This window comes from Mesoplodon densirostris, chromosome 18 (assembly GCF_025265405.1).
Source record: "Mesoplodon densirostris isolate mMesDen1 chromosome 18, mMesDen1 primary haplotype, whole genome shotgun sequence".
Lineage (NCBI taxonomy): Eukaryota > Metazoa > Chordata > Mammalia > Artiodactyla > Ziphiidae > Mesoplodon > Mesoplodon densirostris.
The window spans coordinates 35,543,180-35,565,783 of NC_082678.1; the positions used below are offsets into that span (position 1 = coordinate 35,543,180).

Sequence of the window (22,604 nt, forward strand, 5' to 3'; positions counted from 1 at the left end):
GCCAACTGCCGCTCAGCACAAGCCACCTTCTGCATCAAGAAAATACCAACGAGGGCTTCCCTGGTGGCGCAGTGGTTGAGAGTCCGCCTGCCAATGTAGGACACACGGGTTCGAGCCCTGGTCTGGGAAGATCCCACATGCCACGGAGCAGCTGGCCCCGTGAGCCACAATTACTGAGCCTGCGCGTCTGGAGCCTGTGCTCCGCAACAAGAGAGGCCGCGATAGTGAGGGGCCCCCACTTGCCACAACTAGAGAAAGCCCTCGCACAGAAACGAAAACCCAACACAGCCATAAATAAAAAATAAAAAAATGTGAGATGAGCTCATTTCACAACTTCTGCAACATCAACCTCGATGGTGGGGCTGGATGGTCCGGTGTGCCCAGTGCTGGGACTCTGGACACTGCCCGCTTCCGGAAGGAAGGCGCAGGTCCTGTGCGGGCCGGGCGGACACTCGGAAGACACTGGGGGTCCCCCAAGCGACACCCCCAAGTCTTCACTCCTCGAGAGGCTCCTGCCTTGGCCAACGGTTTCTAAATAGCTGGATGTGCCCCCCCCACCAAAAAAAGTTTTAATAAGTAGCCACCATTTGAATGAACAAAAGGCAGAAACACACAACGCTAGTCGACTAGGGGAGAGCGCGTTTATTCAAGGCGGCGGGCCCAGCTCAGGGGAGAAACACGGTCACTGTGAAGCCACGTCTGTGACTTCCAATCTGAGAATACAGCTTTGGTTGAGTAAGGAAAGCCAAGTTTCGGGTTTACCTACCTAACACTCTAAGTCAGAAGTAACTTTAAATCGAGAGGAACACGCCATGTGGGGGAGGGGTCCCCAGGGGCTGGGAGATGAGGGAGGAGACCCAGGGGTGCCCACTGGGCCTGAGCGACAGGAGAGAGCAACTGCTGCCCAGATGTCTTCGGAGCTGCCTCCGGGGCAGTTCCAACAGGTCACATCCCTGCCCAGGGAACCAGGACAGCCCATGAGGCCACCCCTGGGATGCGCCTCGCCTCGGTGATATGGAGCAAAGCCACGAGTGTCACGGTGAAGGTCAATTCTAAATGCACAACCGAATTTCTCTGAATGTGAGAATACTAAAAATTTAAATCCTAGCACGTGGAAAGAGGAGCAGCTTCTGGACACTCCTGTTTGCACGTGTTACGATTGCTCACTTCACCTTACACACCAGGGGCTGCCAAGCACCAAGCTCTCAGTGCTTGTCCCTTCCACTGAGTGATTCCCAAGGATGACGGCCACTCCGCCTCGCCGTGCCATCCCCCGCCCCTCCCCCCAGGAGCTGGAGACAGCAGGGAGGGAGGGACCATCACCCTCTGGCCATCCAGGTTCTGCCAGCTGGATGGAGGCTGAGGGAGCACTGAGGGGCCCGAGGGCTGGACTGACGGCTCAGGGGAAGCCGGGGAGGCCCCAGAACCAGGAAAGGGGCTCGGATCGGCCTCCATGACGAGGCGCTGGCCCCTCCCTGCATGCGCAACCCTGACGGGGGCACCCGGCACGCGGTCCAAAAACCCGCCCTTCCGCTGCAGCATGGCCTCTTCCTCGTAAACCCCGACACTCTCTAAGGAACTGTACCATTTAACAAAGGGGAATTTAACGGGACTGGCTTTCCTTGCACAGAACGTCGATTCCGGCCCCGGAAGCGTGCGGCTCCTAGCGGGAATGTCGCCGTGGCCCCCCAGGGTCGCTCCACCTCGAGGGACACCGGCCCCACCTCCCCACGTGCAGGCATCTCAGCGACTTCTCTTTTTTTGAGGGAAAAAGGTGTACTTGGTCGGGTTAAACTCCTCCCAGATCCGCTCAAATTCTTCCAGAAAGAGCCGCACGTACTCCTCGTCCTCCATGACGAGCACGTTCTCCCGGTTGCTCTGAATGGCCTGAGTGGTCCAGTTCAGCGAGCCCGTGATCAGCACCCTCCTGTCCACGATCGCGAACTTGTGGTGCATGTAGCCCAGATCCTGGTCGTGCCGGACCTGGATCCCTGCAAAAAGTGAGACGTCACTGCTACCTGTCACCCCGACAGAGCCTCCGGCTGGCGCTCCACCTCATCACCCCACGCTGGAGCCCCTCACTCCCTCCCCCCAGCCCCTCCTCTCACCACCCATCACTACAGTTCAGGCTCCTGCAGCATGGATGTGTTCACATGACTGATCGTGCTTGTGTCCGGTTTCACGGGCACCATCACGTCTGGATGGTGACCGCGACTGAGCCAGGCAGGGACCCGCCCCACCAGCCCCAGGAGGCGGCGTGGAGGACACAGGGGCATCAGGATGGGGAGGACCACAGAGCCGAGGGCCGGGTGGCGGCAGGGACGCGTGACTCAGTTCCTCTGGGAACATGCCCTGCTCCCAGCCCCTGATCCGGGGCAGGCTCCCCACCCCCTCCAGGACATACAACACGCATCATCCTTCAGTTACTGGTTCCAGGACGATCCAGTGGCGACTGGTGCAAAACCCATCTGCTTGGGTTCACTTGCCCCTAAGGTCTCACTCAGGCCGAGAAGCAGATCCCCTGCTGTCAGCACCTTGTAAGGGGGACAAGCCTGGCGGGGGGAACAGCGCAGGAGACACCCAGCCCTGGACCTGAAGCCACGGCTCTGGCCCTGTGACCACCCTGCTCGCACAGCCTCTCTGCCCGTTGGAGCTCACGGAGCCCTAGGTGCACCCGGCAGCCCCTCCTCGTGACTCCCACCTTCGACCACAGGATCGCCTGCCACTCCTCACATGATAGCATAGGCCCTCATGCGTGTCACGCCGCGGGCAGCTGTCCTGCGACATCTCCTGACCCTTCCTGGTACCTCAGGACTCCTGCTGCAGTCAGCCTCCCACTGGGACTGTGCTGTTCAGCACTGTGCCAGAGCCCGGAACCAGACCAGGTAAATACAGGCTCACAGAGAGACCGGTTCAACAATGAGTGACAAATGACGGCCTGGATGCCCTCAGAGGGGTATCAAGGTTTAGACGGAGTCTGGTCGCGGGGCCCTTTAAGGTTCTTCCCAAACCCGAGGTTCTACGGTTCTCTAAAAACCTAAACAAAATAAAACTGCTATGCCAAAACATAGCCAAGTTTCCCCATCAAAAGAACCAACAGACCAGGACAACACATGGCTACCAGGAAGAGCGGAAGTCAACGGTCCTCAACATTTACACTAGGTTTCCAACCCTGCCCACACGGAAGCAGACGGAAAAGCAGCACAAGACTGAAGCGTGTTCCCATCAGGAGAGCGGGCAAGAGGCCCGTGCAAGCTGGGCTGAGAGAAGCCAGGACAGTTCTTAAAGGCCCCATGCATCTTTCGGCCACAGCGGCCACCAGAATTGACAGGTAAAACAGATGCTGGTGCAGGAATGTCCCTCCTGGGTGCCTCAGTGATCGAGAGAAGGGCAAGAGGTTCAGACTCCGAAGAGCTCACACAGGACACAACGTCACACTGAGGCAAGAGGAGCAAACAGAATTCACAGGTAAGGCAGGATGTGAATTTAGAACGTCTTCAAAATTATTCACACATCCAGGTTCATCTGTCCCCATCCCAGTGAGAGAGGCAGGCCGGCCAAAGACCTGACTTCCCTGACATTTTGTAGCTGGAGAAACAAATTAACTGCTACCAACTAAACATTTCAGCTCCACGTTGTAGTGTATTTTAAAAATTCATTTCAGGGCTTCCCGGGTGGCGCAGTGGATAAGAAGCTGCCTGCCAATGCAGGGGGCGTGGGTTCGAGCTGGTCCGGGAAGATCCCACATGCCGCGGAGCAACTAAGCCCGTGCGCCACAACTACTGAGCCTGCGCTCTAGAGCCCGAGAGCCACAACTACTGAAGCCCGCATGCCTAGAGCCCATGCTCCGCAACGAGAAGCCACCGCAATGAGAAGCCCACACAACGCAACGAAGAGTAGCCCCCGCTCGCTGCAACCAGAGAAAAGCCCACGCGCAGCAACGAAGACCCAACGCAGCCAAAAAATAAAATTAAATAAAATTAAAAAAATTCATTTCAGAAGCTCCAAAATGAAATTCACTAACGAGTTTAAGGGGAAAAGCCTGTTCCTCCCTTTGGTCTTTAAGCAGATGCAGCCTCTCTGCACACCTGCGCCCTGACCAGATTCTGCTGGCCGACCTGCCTCCAGCCTCGGCCCCCCACCCCGGGGCTGTCGCCCAAGTTGCGGGCCCAGACGCTCTGCACAGAAGCTCCTCAGGAGCCCCTGGAGTTTCCCCAGACCTCGCAAGGCCACCAGGGGACGCGAGCGGGTCTCCCCGGTCCTCAGGCCCCATCCCCAAACACCCACGCCATCCTGGCTCTGCCTCTCGCCTCCCCGGCCCCGCGCCCGGCCTACCTGCCTTGCGGAGCAGCCCGATCTGTGAGCCACTGAGGGCCATGTAGTCGCAGTCGGTGACCACGCGGACGCGCACCCCGCGTTGGTGCAGCAGCTGTACTGCGCGGCCCAGCTGCGGGCTGGAGAAGGCGAACAGGCAGAGCTCGAGGCTGGCGCGGGCAGCCAGCAGGGCGCGCAACAGGCGGCTCAGCGAGCTCTCGCCGTGGGGCAGGTTGCACTGGCAGCCCGAGGGCGCGGCGCCCGGGACCCGCAACAGGGCCTCGGTGCACGTCACCTGCGACGGGAAGAACAGCACCTCGCGCCGCGGCCGCCGCCGCCGCCGCCGCCCGGCCCACAGCCAGCGCAGCACAGTGGGTAGCGTCTCCAGGGCCAGCGCTAGGCCCCCGGCTACAGCAGCCACCACCTGCCAGCGTAACGGCCACATCTCGCACGCGGCGTCTGAGGCCCCGCCTACCACGTGCGCCTGCTGCCCACTGCGCCTGCGCGCCCGCCTGCCGCCCACCTGCGCCTGCGCATTCAGCGCCCATCGCCCACTGCGCCTGTGCGCCTGCCGCCCACGGGCCACGTGCGCCCTCCGCCCCGGCGCACTTGCTCCTGCGCATTCGGCGCCCATTGCCCACTGCGCCTGCGCGCCCGCCTGCCGCCTACGTGCGCCCGCCCACACTGCGCCTGCGTGCCCGACGCCCAAAGGACCCAGGAGGCAACCAGAGAAGACCCACAGTGACCAAAACTGGAACAACTTGAGGAACAGCATGAATAATGCAGAACTGGATTATAACCCAAGTTTAAATATACACTATTTCTATAGTGAAGTAAATGAGTAAAGAAATGAGAGATGGGGGTGTGGGGGGGGGTGATGACTTGGGCGATTGGGATTGACATGTATACACTGATGTGTATAAAATTGATGACTAACAAAAACCTGCTGTATAAAAAAAAATAAAATTCAAAAATCCAAAAAAAAGAGAAAACCAAGTCCCAAGATAAAATTGATATAGCCAGATCGTAACAATCAACTAACTCACTTTCTAGAGTTTCATCTTTATCATGTTTTTAATGTTATTTTATTTTCTTTTAATTTTCCCTTTAAAAATGAACTTTTATTGGTATTAATAAATATATTTAGAGTTTTTTCAAGTTTCAAAAAAAAAAAAGAAATGAGAGAGAAGATACAATCTGCTGTACAGAAGAATTCCAAGTAATATTTAAATGCAGACACTCCCTCCCAAAGGAGCTGCAACGAAATCTGCCCCTTTGAGGGTGAGCCCAGCTGAGCGACTGCCACCGGGAAAGAGGAAAGAAAACTCTGCCCGCAGAGAGCTGGCCAACACCACCCTGAGCAGGTGACGCTGACATCACCCGCGCTGAGAGGGTGTGATGAGAGGCCCTTCGCTTTGTGATCTCGGTGTCCGAAGCCCGTAGCCCCAGTTCAGTCCTGAGGTAAAAACCCATCAGAAGCCGAGGTTGGAGGACATGCTGTCACTTTCCACAGGACACCTGGCCAGTACTGTTCACGTCTGCCAAGGTCCTGAAAGAAAGGACCAGCTGGGACATTGTCACAGACCAGAGCAGACTGGGGAGACCTGACAACTACATGCATTGGGTCCTGGGACAGAAAGGTGACATTAGTGACAAAATTGGTGAAATCCAAATAAAGTCTGGAGTTTAATAGTAATGTACCAATGTCAGTTTCTTCACGTTGGCAAATGAATTACAGTAATGGAAGATGCTAACGGATGAGGGAAACCGGGTGAGGGGTATATGGAACTCTCTCTGCTATCTTTGAAACTTTTTGGTAAATCTAAAATTATTCTGAATTAAAAGTTTATTTAAAATGTTAAACACACACCTTCCATATGGTCCAGCTATCCCACTCCTAGGTATGACCAAAGAGAAATGAAAGCATATCCCACACAAAGACTTGTATGCAAATGTTCAGAGCAGGTTTATTTGTAATAACTCAAATCTAGAAACAACATAAATATCCATCAACAGATAAACTTTTGCATATTAATGCAACAGAATAATATTTAGCAATAAAAAGAAATAAATTATTGATATATATTACAACATGGATGGATTTCAATTATGCTGAGTGAAAAAAGCCAGAAAAAAAGAGTACAGACTTATGATTCCATTTATATAAAATTCTAGGAAATGCAAACTATAGTGACAGAAAGCAGATCTCTGGTTGCCTAGAGGTGAGGGAAGGGCAGGAGGGGTTAGAAAGAGACATGTGATAGATATGTTTATTATCTTGGTGGTAGTGATGGTTTCACAGGCATATTCATATGTAAAACTTGTCAAATTACGTGGCTTAAATAAGTATAATTCCTTAGATGTCAATTATACTTCAATAAAACTTTTTAAATAGAGTTCCTGAGTTTAATTCTGGCTCCCCTACTTCCTAACTGCAGGACCTCAGGCAAGTGGCTTCATCTCTTTGAGCCTCACTTTCTTCATTTGAAATGATAATAAAGAATGAGAAGGACTTCCTGTTACGGCAGTATAAAGAGGTGCTCAATTCCTCCTTGCAAAGAACAAACATAAATTGGGAATTCCCTGGCAGTCCAGTGGTTAGGACTCCGAGCTCTCAGTGCTGAGGGCCCGGGTTTGATCCCTGGCCAGGGAACTAAAATCCCACAAGCCTCACAGTGCAGCAAAGAACAAAAACCAAAAAAAACCCCATAAAACTGGGGAAAATGGTCAAGAACAACAACTTCAGGGCACTGGAAATACCCCAAAGGCAGAAAACAAAATGAGAAGTGTTAGCTTTTAAAACCTGGCAGTGCTTAGGATAGGAGCAGCAGGAGTCCGTGGCCTTGTGGACTGAGGCTCCCATCCCTTCAAAACCCACCCCTCAACCCTGGTTGGAAAAAGTAGTCGTCTTACCAATGTGGGATTGGCTGCAAAAACCTACAGTTTTGCTGGCCAAAAATGGTGGATTCAGTTGTGAATGAATGATCAAAACACGCAGCCTTACCAGCCCAAGCTTGCAGTCCAAGTTAGGGCAAGCAGCAGATCAGTCAAAAATGTGACAGAGGGCTTCCCTGGTGGTGCAGTGGTTGACAGTCTGCTTGCTGATGCAGGGGACACAGGTTCGTGCCTCGGTCCGGGAAGATCCCACATGCCGCGGAGCGGCTGGGCCCGTGAGCCATGGCCGCTGAGCCTGTGCGTCCGGAGCCTGTGCTCCGCAATGGGAGAGGCCACAACAGTGAGAGGCCCGCGTACCGTAAAAAAAAAAAAAAAAAGTGACAGACATCCTGGAAGTGAGAAAACCATAAAAGGGCTGAGTTATGTTCTTCACACATCCCTGGCTAACTGGGGAGCAATGTATGAGTGGGAGAGACGCAGGAGAGCATGGGGAAAAGTGAAAGCCAAGGGGGGCTTGAAAGCATTCCCCAACCCAGATTGATCAGCAGAGGGTATGAGGCCTACAGGCTCAAAGTATTTGGGTTAAACCAAAATCACTGCTGACTACCACATTAGAAAGACTCAGGGGTGACCCCTACGAATAAATAAAAATAATTTTTTAAAAACGAGCAGACACACCAGTGGCTGCACAGTGCAGGGGAAGAGATGCTGATGTTTAAGTCCAGGTAAGTTTCCAAAGGACAACCACCTCAGAAAAATAAAGTCCAGAGTGGCTACACTCTATTATCAAAAATGTCCAGTTGTCAACCAAAGCTTACTAGACATCCAAAGAAACAGGAGGTTTTTTCCAACAAAAAATACTAAGCTTTCCAATCTATTCTAATCTATATCATTTCCTTCCTTCTGCTAGCTTTGGGTTTAGTTTGTTGTTTTCTAGTTCCTTAAGTTGTAAAGTTAGGTTATTGATCTCAGATCTTTCTTCTTTTTTAATATAAGCACTTGTAGCTGTAAATTTCCCCCTCAGCACTGCTTTCACTGTATCCCATAAATTTTGTTATATTGTGCTTTCATTTTCATTTGTTCTAATTTCCCTTGTAATTTCTTCTTGATCCATTGGTTGTTTAAAAGTGTATTGTTGGACTTCCCTGGTGGTGCAGTGGTTAAGAACATGCCTGCCAATAGAGGGGACACGGGTTTGAGCCCTGGTCTGGGAAGACCCCACATGCCACAGAGCAACTAAGCCCGTGAGCCACGGCTACTGAGCCTGCGCTCTAGAGCCCGCGAGCCACAATTACTGAGCCCACGTGCTGCAACTACTGAAGCCCACGTGCCTAGAGCCTGTGCTCCACAACAAGAGAAGCCACCACAGTGAGAAGCCCCCGCTCACCACAACTAGAGAAAGCCTGCGCACAGCAACGAAGACCCAACGCAGCCAAAAATAATAAATAAATAAAATAAATTCAAAAAAATAAAAAATAAGTGTGTTGTTTACAAAGTGACCAACAAGAGATTAATCTCCAAAATATACAAACAGCTTATGTAGCTTTATGTCAAAAAAACAAACAACCCAATCAAAAAATGGGCAGAAGATCTAAACAGACATTTCTCCAAAGAAGACATACAGATGGCCAAAAACCACATGAAAAGAAGCTCAACATCAGTAATTATCAGAAAAATGCAAAACAAAACTACAATGAGGTACCACCACACCGGTCAGAATGGCCATCATCAAAAGGTCTACAAACAATAAATGCTGGAGAGGGTGTGGGGAAAAGGGAACCCTCCTACACTCCTGGTGGGAATGTAAATTGGTACAGCCACTATGGAGAACAGTATGGAGGTTCCTTAAAAAACTAAAATGGAGGGCTTCCCTGGTGGCGCAGTGGTTGAGAGTCCACCTGCCGATGCAGGGGATACGGGTTCATGCCCCGGTCTGGGAAGATCCCACATGCCGCGGAGCGGCTGGGCCCGTGAGCCATGGCCGCTGAGCCTGCGTGTCCGGAGCCTGTGCTCCGCAACGGGAGAGGCCACAACAGTGAGAGGCCCGTGTACTGCCAAAATAAATAAATAAATAAATAAATAAACTAAAATGGAATCACCATATAATCCTGCAATCCCACTCCTGGCCATATATCCTGAGAAAACCATAATCTGAAAAGATACACGCACCCCAATGTTCATTGCAGCACTAATTACAATAGCCAGGACATGGAAACAACCTAAATGTCCATCAACAGAGGAATGGATAAAGAAGATGTGGTATATACACAATGGAATATTTCTCAGCCATAAAAAATAATGAAATAATGCCATGTGCAGCAACATGGATGGACCTGGAGATTATCATACTACTTAAAGTAAGTCAGAAAGAGAAAGACAAATACCATATGATATCACTTATATGTGGAATCTAAAATATGACACAAATGAATGTACCTACGAAACAGAAAGAAACATGGTTACCAAAGGGGAAACATGAGGGGAGAGATAAATCAGGAGCTTGGGATGAACACACACACACTACTGTATATAAGATAGGTAACCAACAAGATCCTACTGCAGAGCACAGGGAACTCTACTCAATATTCTGTGATAACCTATATGAGAACATCTGAAAAAGAATGAATATATGTCCATGTATAATTGAATCACTGGGCTGTACACCTGACACTGACACATTGTATATCAACTATACTCAAAAAAAAGAAGTGTTTAATTTCCACAACTTTGTAACTTTTCCAGTTTTATGTTATTGATTTTGAACTTCATCTTGTGGTCAGAGAAGATACTTTGTATGATATCTATATGTTAAGATCTACTGAGATTTAATTTGAGGTCTAACCTATGGTCTATCCTGGAAAATGTCCCAAGTGCACTTGAGAAGACTGTATGCTGCTGCTGTTGTGTGGAGTGCTATGTAAATGTCTGTTAGATCCAGTTGGTTTATCGTGGTGTTTAGGTGTTTCCTTATTTATCTTCTGTTTTTTTAATCCATTATTGTGAGTGGGGTAGAACTATTATTGTAGAACTATTTCTCCCTTCAATTCTCTCAGTTTCTGTTTCATATATTTTGATGGTTGGTCATTAGTTACGTGTTTATAATTGTTATATCTTCTTGCTGTACTTTATTATACAGAAGCCTTTTGTTAATATATAATGTCCTTCTTTGTCTCTTGTAAACGTTTTTGACTTAAAGCCTATGTTTCTGTATGCCCTATAGATTTTTGGTTCCTCATTTCTTGCATTCCTGTCTCCTTTTCTTTCTTTTTTTTTCTTTTTTTTTTTTTTTGCAGTGAGTTGTTTAAACTCCTTCTTAACTTCCTCTTCTGTGTATTCTGTAGCCATTTTCCTTATGGTTACCATAAGGCTTCCATTTAACATCCTAAAGTTATAACATTCTAATTTGAATTTATAGCAGCTTAACTTCAATAACAAAAATCCTCCTCCTTTACAGCTCTGTCCCACCCTTTTGGTGGTTACATCTTTATACGTCATGTGCCACAAAACATAAACTAATAATTCTTCTAAATGTATTCCTAAACTGTGTAGAAAACACAATTTGGAGTTACAAACCAAAGTTACAGTAACACAAGCTTTCACATTAATATTTTTTTCTTCAAAGGTATGTTTCTTGGTTATAGAAAACAAAAAGTATGGTTACAAACCATTGTTATAGTAATTCTAGTTTTTATAATTGCCAATGTATTTATCTTTACTGAGATCTCTATTTCTCCATAGGGCTTTGAGGTACTGTCCACTGTCCTTTCATGTCATCCTATAGGACTCCCCTGAGCATTTCTTGCAGGACAGGTCTAATGATAACAAACCTCTCAGCTTTTATCTGGTAATGTCTTGATTTTTCCCTCACTTTGGAAGGACAGATTTACTGGATAGAGGATTCTCGGTTGACTATTTTGTTTTAGACTTTTAATATATCAACCTCCTTGTCTTCTGGCCTCCAAAATGTCCGATGAGAATTCTGCAGATATTCTTACTGAGGATTCACTTCTCTCTTGCTGTTTTCAAGATTTGCTCTTTGTCTTTTGAAAGTTTTTTTTAATTGTCTTTTGAATTTTATTTTTTTATACAGTAGGTTCTTATTAGTTATCTATTTTTTACATATTAGTGTATATATGTCAATCCCAATCTCCCAATTCATCCCACCACCACCAACCCCCCTGGCCACTTTCCCCCGTTGGTGTCCATACGTTTGTTCTCTACATCTGTGTCTCTATTTCTCCCCTGCAAACTGGTTCATCTGTACCATTTTTCTAGGTTCCACGAATATGCATTAATATACGATATTTGTTCTTCTCTTTCTGACTTACTTCACTCGGTATGACAGTCTCTAGATCCATCCACATCTCTACAAATGACTCAGTTTCGTTCCTTTTTTACGGCTGAGTAATATTCCATTGTACATATGTACTACATCTTCTTTATCCATTTGTCTGTCGATGGGCATTTAGGTTGCTTCCATGACCTGGCTATTGTAAATAGTGCTGCAGTGAATACTGGGGTGCATGTGTCTTTTTCAATTATGATTTTCTCTGGATATATGCCCAGTAGTAGGATGGCTGGGTCATATGGTAATTCTATTTTTAGTTTTTTAAGGCACCTCCATACTGTTCTCCATAGTGGCTGTATCAATTTACATTCCCACAAATAGTGCAAGAGAGTTCCCTTTTCTCCACACTCTCTCCAGCATTTGCTGTTTGTAGATTTTCTGATGATGCCCATTCTAACTGATGTGAGGTGATACCTCACTGTAGTTTTGATTTGCATGTCTCTAATAACTAGTGATGTTGAGCAGCTTTTCATGTTCTTCTTGGCCATCTGTATGTCTTCTTTGGAGAAATGTCTATTTAGGTCTTTTTTTGTGTGTGTGGTATGCGGGCCTCTCACTGCTGTGGCCTGTCCCATTGCGGAGCACAGGCTCTGGATGTGCAGGCTCAGCAGCCATGGCTCACGGGCCCAGCCGCTCCACGGCATGTGGGATCTTCCCGGACTGGGGCACGAACCCATGTCCCCTGCATCAGCAGGCGGACTCTCAACCACTGTGCCACCAGGGAAGCCCAAATGTCCTATAAATATCAATTAAATCTATCTGGTCTATTGGTCATTTAAAGCTTGTGTTTCTTTATTAATTTTCTGTCTGGATGATCTGTCCATTGGTGTAAGTGAGGTGTTAAAGTCCCCCACTATTATTGTGTTAGTGTCGATTTCCTCTTTTATAGCTGTTAGCAGTTGCCTTATGTATTGAGGTGCTCCTATGTTGGGTGCATATATCTTTATAATTGTTATATCTCCTTCTTGGATTGATCCCTTGGTCATTATGTAGTGTCCTTCCTTGTCTCTTGTAACATTGTTTATTTTAAAGTCTATTTTTTCTGATATGAGTGCTGCTACAACAGCTTTCTTTTGATTTCCGTTTGCATGGAATATCTTTTTCCATCCCCTCACTTTCAGTCTGTATGTGTCCCTAGGTCTGAAATGGGTCTCTTGCAGACAGCATATATATGGGTCTTGTTTTTGTATCCATTCAGCAAGCCTCTGTCTTTCGGTTGGAGCATTTAATCCATTCACGTTTAAGGTAATTATTGATATGTTCCTATTACCATTTTCTTCATTGTTATGGGTTTTTTTTTTTCTTGTTTTTTTTTTATTTTATTTATTTTTTTATTTTACAAATTTAATCAGTTATACATATACATATGTTCCCATATCCCCTCCCTTTTGCGTCTCCCTCCCACCCTCCCTATCCCACCCCTCCAGGCGGTCAGAAAGAACCGAGCTGATCTCCCTGTGCTATGCGGCTGCTTCCCACTAGCTATCTACCTTACGTTTGGTAGTGTATATATGTCCATGCCGCTCTTTCACTTTGTCACAGCTTACCCTTCCCCCTCCCCATATCCTCAAGTCCATGCTCTAGTAGGTCTGTGTCTTTATTCCTGTCTTACCCCTATGTTCTTGATGACATTTTTTTCTTAAATTCCATATATATGTGTCAGCATACAGTATTTGTCTTTCTCTTTCTGACTTACTTCACTCTGTATGACAGACTCTAGGTCCATCCACCTCATTACAAATAGCTCAATTTCATTTCTTTTTATGGCTGAGTAATATTCCATTGTATATATGTGCCACATCTTCTTTATCCATTCATCCGATGATGGACACTTAGGTTGTTTCCATCTCCGGGCTATTGTAAATAGGGCTGCTATGAACATTTTGGTACATGTCTCTTTTTGAATTATGGTTTTCTCAGGGTATATGCCCAGTAGTGGGATTGCTGGGTCATATGGTAGTTCTATTTGTAGTTTTTTAAGGAACCTCCATACCGTTCTCCATAGTGGCTGTACCAATTCACATTCCCACCAGCAGTGCAAGAGTGTTCCCTTTTTTCCACACCCTCTCCAGCATTTATTGTCTCTAGATTTTTTGATGATGGCCATTCTGACTGGTGTGAGATGATATCTCATTGTAGTTTTGATTTGCATTTCTCTAATGAGTAAAGATGTTGAGCATCCTTTCATGTGTTTGTTGGCTGTCTGCATATCTTCTGTGGAGAAATGTCTATTTAGGTCTTCTGCCCATTTTTGGATTGGGTTGTTTGTTTTTTTGCTATTGAGCTGCATGAGCTGCTTATAAATTTTGGAGATTAATCCTTTGTCAGTTGCTTCATTTGCAAATATTTTCTCCCATTCTGAGGGTTGTCTTTTGGTCTTGTTTATGGTTTCCTTTGCTGTGCAAAAGCTTTTAAGTTTCATTAGGTCCCATGTGTTTATTTTTGTCTTTATTTCCATTTCTCTAGGAGGTGGGTCAAAAAGGATCTTGCTGTGATTTATGTCATAGAGTGTTCTGCCTATGTTTTCCTCTAGGAGTTTGATAGTGTCTGGCCTTACATTTAGGTCTTTAATCCATTTTGAGCTAATTTTTGTGTATGGTGTTAGGGAGTGATCTAATCTCATACTTTTACATGTCCCTGTCCAGTTTTCCCAGCACCACTTATTGAAGAGACTGTCCTTTCTCCACTGTACATTCCTGCCTCCTTTATCAAAGATAAGGTGACCATATGTCCGTGGGTTTATCTCTGGGCTTTCTATCCTGTTCCATTGATCTATATTTCTGTTTTTGTGCCAGTACCATACTGTCTTGATTACTGTAGCTTTGTAGTATAGTCTGAAGTCAGGGAGCCTGATTCCTCCAGCTCCGTTTTTCGTTCTCAAGATTGCTTTGGCTATTCGGGGTCTTTTGTGTTTCCATACAAATTGTGAAATTTTTTGTTCTAGTTCTGTGAAAAATGCCATTGGTAGTTTGATAGGTATTGCATTGAATCTGTAGATTGCTTTGGGTAGTAGAGTCATTTTCACAATGTTGATTCTTCCAATCCAAGAACATGGTACATCTCTCCATCTATTTGTATCATCTTTAATTTCTTTCATCAGTGTCTTATAATTTTCTGCATACAGGTCTTTTGTCTCCTTAGGTAGGTTTATTCCTAGATATTTTATTCTTTTTGTTGCAATGGTAAATGGGAGTGTTTCCTTGATTTCACTTTCAGATTTTTCATCATTAGTATATAGGAATGCCAGAGATTTCTGTGCATTAATTTTGTATCCTGCAACTTTACCAAATTCATTGATTAGCTCTAGTAGTTTTCTGGTAGCATCTTTAGGATTCTCTATGTATAGTATCATGTCATCTGCAAACAGTGACAGCTTTACTTCTTCTTTTCCCATTTGGATTCCTTTTATTTCCTTTTCTTCTCTGATTGCTGTGGCTAAAACTTCCAAAACTATGTTGAATAAGAGTGGTGAGAGTGGGCAACCTTGTCTTGTTCCTGATCTTAGTGGAAATGGTTTCAGTTTTTCACCATTGAGGACGATGCTGGCTGTGGGTTTGTCATATATGGCCTTTATTATGTTGAGGAAAGTTCCCTCTATGCCTACTTTCTGCAGGGTTTTTATCATAAATGGATGTTGAATTTTGTCAAAAGCTTTCTCTGCATCTATTGAGATGATCATATGGTTTTTCTCCTTCAGTTTGTTAATATGGTGTATCACATTGATTGATTTGCGTATATTGAAGAATCCTTGCATTCCTGGAATAAACCCCACTTGATCATGGTGTATGATCCTTTTAATGTGCTGTTGGATTCTGTTTGCTAGTATTTTGTTGAGGATTTTTGCATCTATGTTCATCAGTGATATTGGCCTGTAGTTTTCTTTCTTTGTGACATCCTTGTCTGGTTTTGGTATCAAGGTGATGGTGGCCTCGTAGAATGAGTTTGGGAGTGTTCCTCCCTCTGCTATATTTTGGAAGAGTTTGAGAAGGATAGGTGTTAGCTCTTCTCTAAATGCTTGATAGAATTCGCCTGTGAAGCCATCTGGTCCTGGGCTTTTGTTTGTTGGAAGATTTTTAATCACAGTTTCAATTTCAGTGCTTGTGATTGGTCTGTTCATATTTTCTATTTCTTCCTGATTCAGTCTTGGCAGGTTGTGCATTTCTAAGAATTTGTCCATTTCTTCCAGGTTGTCCATTTTATTGGCATAGAGTTGCTTATAGTAATCTCTCATGATCTTTTGTATTTCTGCAGTGTCAGTTGTTACTTCTCCTTTTTCATTTCTAATTCTATTGATTTGAGTCTTCTCCCTTTTTTTCTTGATGAGTCTGGCTAATGGTTTATCAATTTTGTTTATCTTCTCAAAGAACCAGCTTTTAGTTTTATTGATCTTTGCTATCGTTTCCTTCATTTCTTTTTCATTTATTTCTGATCTGATTTTTATGATTTCTTTCCTTCTGCTAACTTTGGGATGTTTTTGTTCTTCTTTCTCTAATTGCTTTAGGTGCAAGGTTAGGTTGTTTATTCGAGATATTTCCTGTTTCTTAAGGTGGGATTGTATTGCCATAAACTTCCCTCTTAGAACTGCTTTTGCTGCATCCCATAGGTTTTGGGTCGTCGTGTCTCCATTGTCATTTGTTTCTAGGTATTTTTTAATTTCCTCTTTGATTTCTTCAGTGATCACTTCGTTATTAAGTAGTGTATTGTTTAGCCTCCATGTGTTTGTATGTTTTACAGCTCTTTTCCTGTAACTGATATCTAGTCTCATAGCATTGTGGTCGGAAAAGATACTTGATACAATTTCAATTTTCTTAAATTTACCAAGGCTTGATTTGTGACCCAAGATATGATCTATCCTGGAGAATGTTCCATGAGCACTTGAGAAAAATGTGTATTCTGTTGTTTTTGGATGGAATGTCCTATAAATATCAATTAAGTCCATCTTGTTTAATGTATCATTTAAAGCTTGTGTTTCCTTATTTATTTTCATTTTGGATGACCTGTCCATTGGTGAAAGTGGGGTGTTAAAGTCCCCTACTATGATTGTGTTACTGTCGATTTCTCCTTTTATTGCTGTTAATATTTCCCTTATGTATTGAGGTGCTCCTATGTTTGGTGCATAAATATTTACAATTGTTATATCTTCTTCTTGGATTGATCCCTTGATCATTATGTAGTGTCCTTCTTTGTCTCTTCTAGTAGTCTTTATTTTAAAGTCTATTTTGTCTGATATGAGAATTGCTACTCCAGCTTTCTTTTGGTTTCCATTTGCATGGAATATCTTTTTCCATCCCCTTACTTTCAGTCTGTATGTGTCTCTAGGTCTGAAGTGGGTCTCTTGTAGACAGCATATATATGGGTCTTGTTTTTGTATCCATTCAGCCAATCTGTGTCTTTTGGTGGGAGCATTTAGTCCATTTACATTTAAGGTAATTATTGATATGTATGTTCCTATTCCCATTTTCTTAATTGTTTTGGGTTCGTTATTGTAGTTCTTTTCCTTCTGTTGTGTTTCTTGCCTAGAGAAGCTCCTTTAGCATTTGTTGTAAAGCTGGTTTGGTGGTGCTGAACTCTCTCAGCTTTTGCTTGTCTGTAAAGGTTTTAATTTCTCCATCAAATCTGAATGAGATCCTTGCTGGGTAGAGTAATCTTGGTTGCAGGTTTTTCTCCTTCATCACTTTAAGTATGTCCTGCCACTCCCTTCTGGCTTGTAGAGTTTCTGCTGAGAGATCAGCTGTTATCCTGATGGGGATTCCCTTGTGTGTTATTTGTTGTTTTTGCCTTGCTGCTTTTAATATGATTTCTTTGTGTTTAATTTTTGACAGTTTGATTAATATGTGTCTTGGTGTATTTCTCCTTGGATTTATTCTGTATGGGACTCTCTGTGCCTCCTGGACTTGATTAACTATTTCCTTTCCCATATTAGGGAAGTTTTCAACTATAATCTCTTCAAATATTTTCTCAGTCCCTTTCTTTTTCTCTTCTTCTTCTGGAACCCCTATAATTCGAATGTTGGTGCGTTTAATGTTGTCCCAGAGGTCTCTGAGACTGTCCTCTGTTCTTTTCATTCTTTTTTCTTTATTTTGCTGTGCAGCAGTTATTTCCACTATTTTATCTTCCACCTCACTTATCCGTTCTTCTGCCTCAGTTATTCTGCTATTGATCCCATCTAGAGTAATTTTTATTTCATGTATTGTGTTTTTAATCGATGCTTGATTCATCTTTAGTTCTTCTAGGTCCTTGTTAACTGTTTCTTGCATTTTGTCTATTCTATTTCCAAGATTTTGGATCATCTTTACCATCATTATTCTGAATTCTTTTTCAGGTAGACTGCCTATTACCTCTTCATTTGTTAGGTCTGGTGGGTTTTTATCTTGCTCCTTCTCCTGCTGTGTGTTTTTCTGTCTTCTCATTTTGCTTATGTTACTGTGTTTGGGGTCTCCTTTTTGCAGGCTGCAGGTTCGTAGTTCCCGTTGTTTTTGGTGTCTGTCCCCAGTGGCTAAGGTTGGTTTAGTGGGTTGTGTAGGCTTCTTGGTGGAGGGGACTACTGCCTGTGTTCTGGTGGATGAGGCTGGATCTTGTCTTTCTGGTGGGCAGGTCCACGTCTGGTGGTGTGTTTTGGGGTGTTTGTTTGCGGACTTTTTATGATTTGAGGCAGCCTCTCTGCTAATGGGTGGCGTTGTGTTCCTGTCTTGCTAGTTGTTTGGCATAGGGTGTCCAGCACTGTAGCTTGCTGGTCGTTGAGTGAAGCTGGGTGCTGGTGTTGAGATGGAGATCTCTGGAAGATTTTCGCCGTTTGATATTATGTGGAGCTGGGAGGTCTCTTGTGGACCAGTGTCCTGAAGTTGGCTCTCCCACCTCAGAGGCACAGCACTGACTCCTGGCTCCTCAACTTGGGATGATTTGTTGTCTATTCATGTATTCCACAGATGCAGGGTACGTGAAGTTGATTGTGGAGCTTTAATCCGCTGCTTCTGAGGCTGCTGGGAGAGGTTTCCCTTTCTCTTCTTTGTTCTCACAGCTCCTGGGTCTCAGCTTTGGATTTGGCCCCGCCTCTGCGTGTAGGTCGCCGGAGGGCGTCTGTTCTTCGCTCAGACAGGACAGGGTTAAAGGAGCAGCCTCTTCGGGGACTCTGGCTCACTCAGGCCGGGCGGGAGGGAGGGGCACGGAGTGCGGGGCGAGCCTGCAGCGGCAGAGGTCGGCGTGACGTTGCACCAGCCCGAGGCGCGCCGTGCGTTCTCCCAGGGAGGCCGCCCCTGGATCCCGGGACCCTGGCAGTGGCAGGCTGCACAGGCTCCCGGAAGGGCGGTTTGGACAGTGACCTGCGCTCGCACACAGGCTTCTTGGCGGCGGTAGCAGCAGCCCCAGCGTCCCACGCCCGTCTCTGGGCTCCGCGCTTTCAGCCGCGACTCGCGCCCGTCTCTGGAGCTCCTTTACGCGGAGCTCTTAATCCCCTCTCCTCGCGCACCAGGAAACCAAGAGGGAAGAAAAAGTCTCCTGCCTCTTCGGCAGCTCCAGAGTTTTCCCGGACTCCCTCCCGGCTAGCTGTGGCACATTAGCCCCCTTCAGACTGAGTTCTCGCCGCCAGCTGCAGTCCTCTCCCTGCGCTCTGACGGAAGCCCGAGCCTCAGCTCCAGCGCCGCCCGCCCCGGCGGGGGAGCAGACAAGCCTCTCGGGCTGGTGAGTGCCCATGGGTTTGTTTTTGTAGGTCCTTTTCTTCTCTTGCATTTCCCACTTAGAGAAGTTCCTTTAGCATTTGTTGTAGAGCTGGTTTGGTGGTGCTGAATTCTCTTAGCTTTCGCTTGTCTATAAAACTTTTGATTTCTCCGTCGAATCTGAATGAGATCCCTGCCGGGTCGAGAAATCTTGGTTGTAGGTTCTTCCCTTTCATCACTTTAAATATATCATGCCACTCCCCTCTGGCTTGTACAATTTCTGCTGAGAAATCAGCTGTTAACCTTATGGGAGTTCCCTTATATGTTATTTGTCATTTTTTCCCTTGTTGCTTTCAATAATTTTTGTCTTTAATTTTTGTCAGTTTGATTACTCTGTGTCTCTGAGTGTTTCTCCTTGGGTTTATCCTGCCTGGGACTCTGCGCTTCCTGGACTTGGGTAGCTGTTTCCTTTCCCATGTTAGGGAAGTTTTCGACTATAATCTCTTCAGATATTTTCTCTGGTCCTTTCTCTCTCTCTTCTCCTTCTGGGACCCCTACAATGTGAATATTGTTGTATTTAATGTTGTCACAGAGGTCTCTTAGGTTGTCTTCATTTCTTTCCATTCTTTTCCTTTATTCTGTTCCACAACAGTGAATTCCATCATTCTGTCTTCCAGGTCACTTATCCGCTCCTCTGCCTTAGTTATTCTGCTACTGATTCCTTCTAATGTATTTTTCATTTCAGTTATTGTATTGTTCATCTGTTTGTTTGTTCTTTAATTCTTCTAGGTCTTTGTTAAAGATTTCTTGCATCTTCTCGATCTTTGCCTCCATTCTTTTTCCAAAGTCCTGGATCATCTTCACTATCATCATTCTGATTTCTTTTTCTGGAAGGTTGCCTATCTCTTCATTTAGTTGTTTTTCTGGTGTTTTATCTTGTTCCTTCATCTCGTACCAAGTCCTCTGCCTTTTCATTTTGTCTTTCTGTGAATGTGGTTTTCCTCCCACAGGCTGCAGAATTGTAGTTCTTGCTTCTGCTGTCCGTCCTCTGTCTTTTGAAAGTTTGACTGCATGTCTTGTGATCTTTTGGAGTTCATCTTACTTGGAATTTGTTTAGCTTCTTGTGCAGGCCATTCTTCATTTTATTGTGCTTTGCAGATACTGTGTTTTTTGTTTTTTGTTTTTTACAGACTGAAGGTTTGTGGCAACCCTGCATCAAGCAAGTCTACTGGCACCATCATTCCAACAGCATTTGCTCACTTTATGTCTCTCATGTCACATTTTGGTGTTTCTTGCAGTATTTCAAACTTTTTCATTATTATCATATTTGAATTGGTGGTCTGTGATCAGTGATATTTGATGTTACCACTACAGCTCAGTGAAGGCTTGATGATGGTTAGGATTTTTTTGACAGTATTTTTAAATTAAAGTATGTACTTTTTTTTTTTTTTTTCTTTTTAGCCAATGCTATTGCACACTTAATAGACCACAGTATAGGGACTTCCCTGGTGGCGCAGTGGTTGGGAATCCGCCTGCCACTGCAGGGGACATGGGTTCAAGACCTGGTCCGGGAGGATCCCACATGCTGCAGAGCAACTAAGCCCACGCGCCACAACTACTGAGCCTGCACTCTAGAGCCCGTGAGCCACAGCTGCTGAACCCACGTGCCACAACTGCTGAGGCCTGTGCGCCTGGAGCCCGTGCTCCACAAGTGAAGCCACCACAAGGAGGCCCATGCGCCACAATGAAGAGTAGCCCCCCACTCGCCGCAACTAGAGAAAGCCCGTGCACAGCATCAAAGATCCAATGCAGCCAAAAAATAAATAATAAAATAAATTTATTTTTTAAAAAAGACCACAGTATAGTGTGAACATAACTTCCATATGCAATGGGAAACCAAAAATTCGTGTGGACTCACTTAATTGCAATATTCGCTTTATTGCAGTGGTCTCGAACCAAACTCACAATCTCTAAGGCATGCCTATATGTTTATATTCATGTGTCTCACGAAATTCGGAAAATTTTCAGCCATTATTTATTCATATATTCTGCCTCTTTCTCTTTCTTCTTCTCAGGCTCCCACAATGCATATGTTGGTCCTTTCAATGGTGTCCCATGGATCTCTTAGGCTCTGTTCCTTAGCCTCAATAATTTCCACTGTCCTATCTTTAAGTTCACTGATTCTTCTGCCTGCTCAAATTGTCTTTAAAGCCTTCTAGTCAATTTTTCACTTCAGTTACTACAGTTTTTGGCTCCATAATATTTTTGGTTTTCTTTGATATTTTTATTTTGTTCACACATCATTTTCTTCACTTTCTCCACATCTTTAGTTCTTTGAGCATCTTTTTTTTTTTTTTTTTTTTTGCTGTACGTGGGCCTCTCACTGTTGTGGCCTCTCCCATTGCGGAGCACAGGCTCCAGACGTGCAGGCTCAGTGGCCATGGTTCACGGGCCCAGCCGCTCCGCAGCATGTGGGATCCTCCCGGACCGGGGCACGAACCCGTGTCCCCTGCATTGGCAGGCGGACTCCCAACCACTGCGCCACCAGGGAAGCCCTCTTTGAGCATCTTTAACAGTTGCTTTAAAGTCTTTGGCTAATATGTCTGCCATTAAGTCTTTTTCACGGACAGATTCTGCTGAATTCTTTTTTTCCTTTCAACAGACCTTCCTGTTTCTTTGAATGCCTTGTGATTTTGTTGCTGTTGTTATTGTTTTTGCTGAACACTGGACATTTAAATCTAATAATAGCGTAACTCTGGAAATCAGATTCTCCCCCTTCCCCAGTGTTTACTGGTTTGTTATTTATTTTTACTGTTGTAGGCTCTTTGCCAGGGATCAGCTGGAGGTATAAACTTCAGTTTTTCTCAGGTCTTTTCTGAGCCCTTCCCTGGATGTGCAGTCACTTTTAAATTTTCTCATATATGCAATTGTTTTTGAGTGTCCTACTCTTTATTGTCTGACTCCTGAGAGGTGGAAGGCAAAAATGAAGCAGGGAGAGGTTGTCATCCAGAGGGGGAGGCGCAGCGACAGTGGCTGCCCCCTCTTCGTCTGCACTCTGATCAGAAGCAGCAATCAGCGATCAGGCATAGCGCCCTGATATTCAGAGGACAGGATCCTTTCTACCCACCCTCGTTCCTGCAAGCTGCTCCAAGAACACGTGTACGGCCCTGCCATGTGGCTGGGGGTAGGAGATCGGAACCTGCAACTGTACTATGAGCTAAAACTGACTGAAAATTAAGCACAGTTTACTAAGTCTTCCCCTGGAAACTGTAAGCCTTCAGTAGAGTACAGAGTTCCAAAATAGTTATGTCATTGGTGTTACTTTAACCATATTATTTTCTATGACTGATCCCAAGAAAATCTGAGGTATCAAACCAATAAAACCATGTAGTCAA

The 22,604-nt window shown here is 45.3% G+C and overlaps 1 protein-coding gene across 1 annotated transcript; it reads right to left on the reverse strand.

The window, feature by feature from the left end:
* Positions 1-1,401: 1,401 nt before the first annotated feature.
* On the reverse strand, positions 1,402-4,759 carry PLD6 (phospholipase D family member 6). Its single transcript, XM_060082593.1, has 2 exons — positions 4,336-4,759; positions 1,402-1,991 (listed from the first exon to the last, which is right to left on the reverse strand). Exons 1-2 carry the CDS (start codon positions 4,757-4,759, stop codon positions 1,744-1,746), a joined length of 672 nt encoding a protein of 223 aa, XP_059938576.1. The 3' UTR covers positions 1,402-1,743.
* Positions 4,760-22,604: the final 17,845 nt, after the last annotated feature.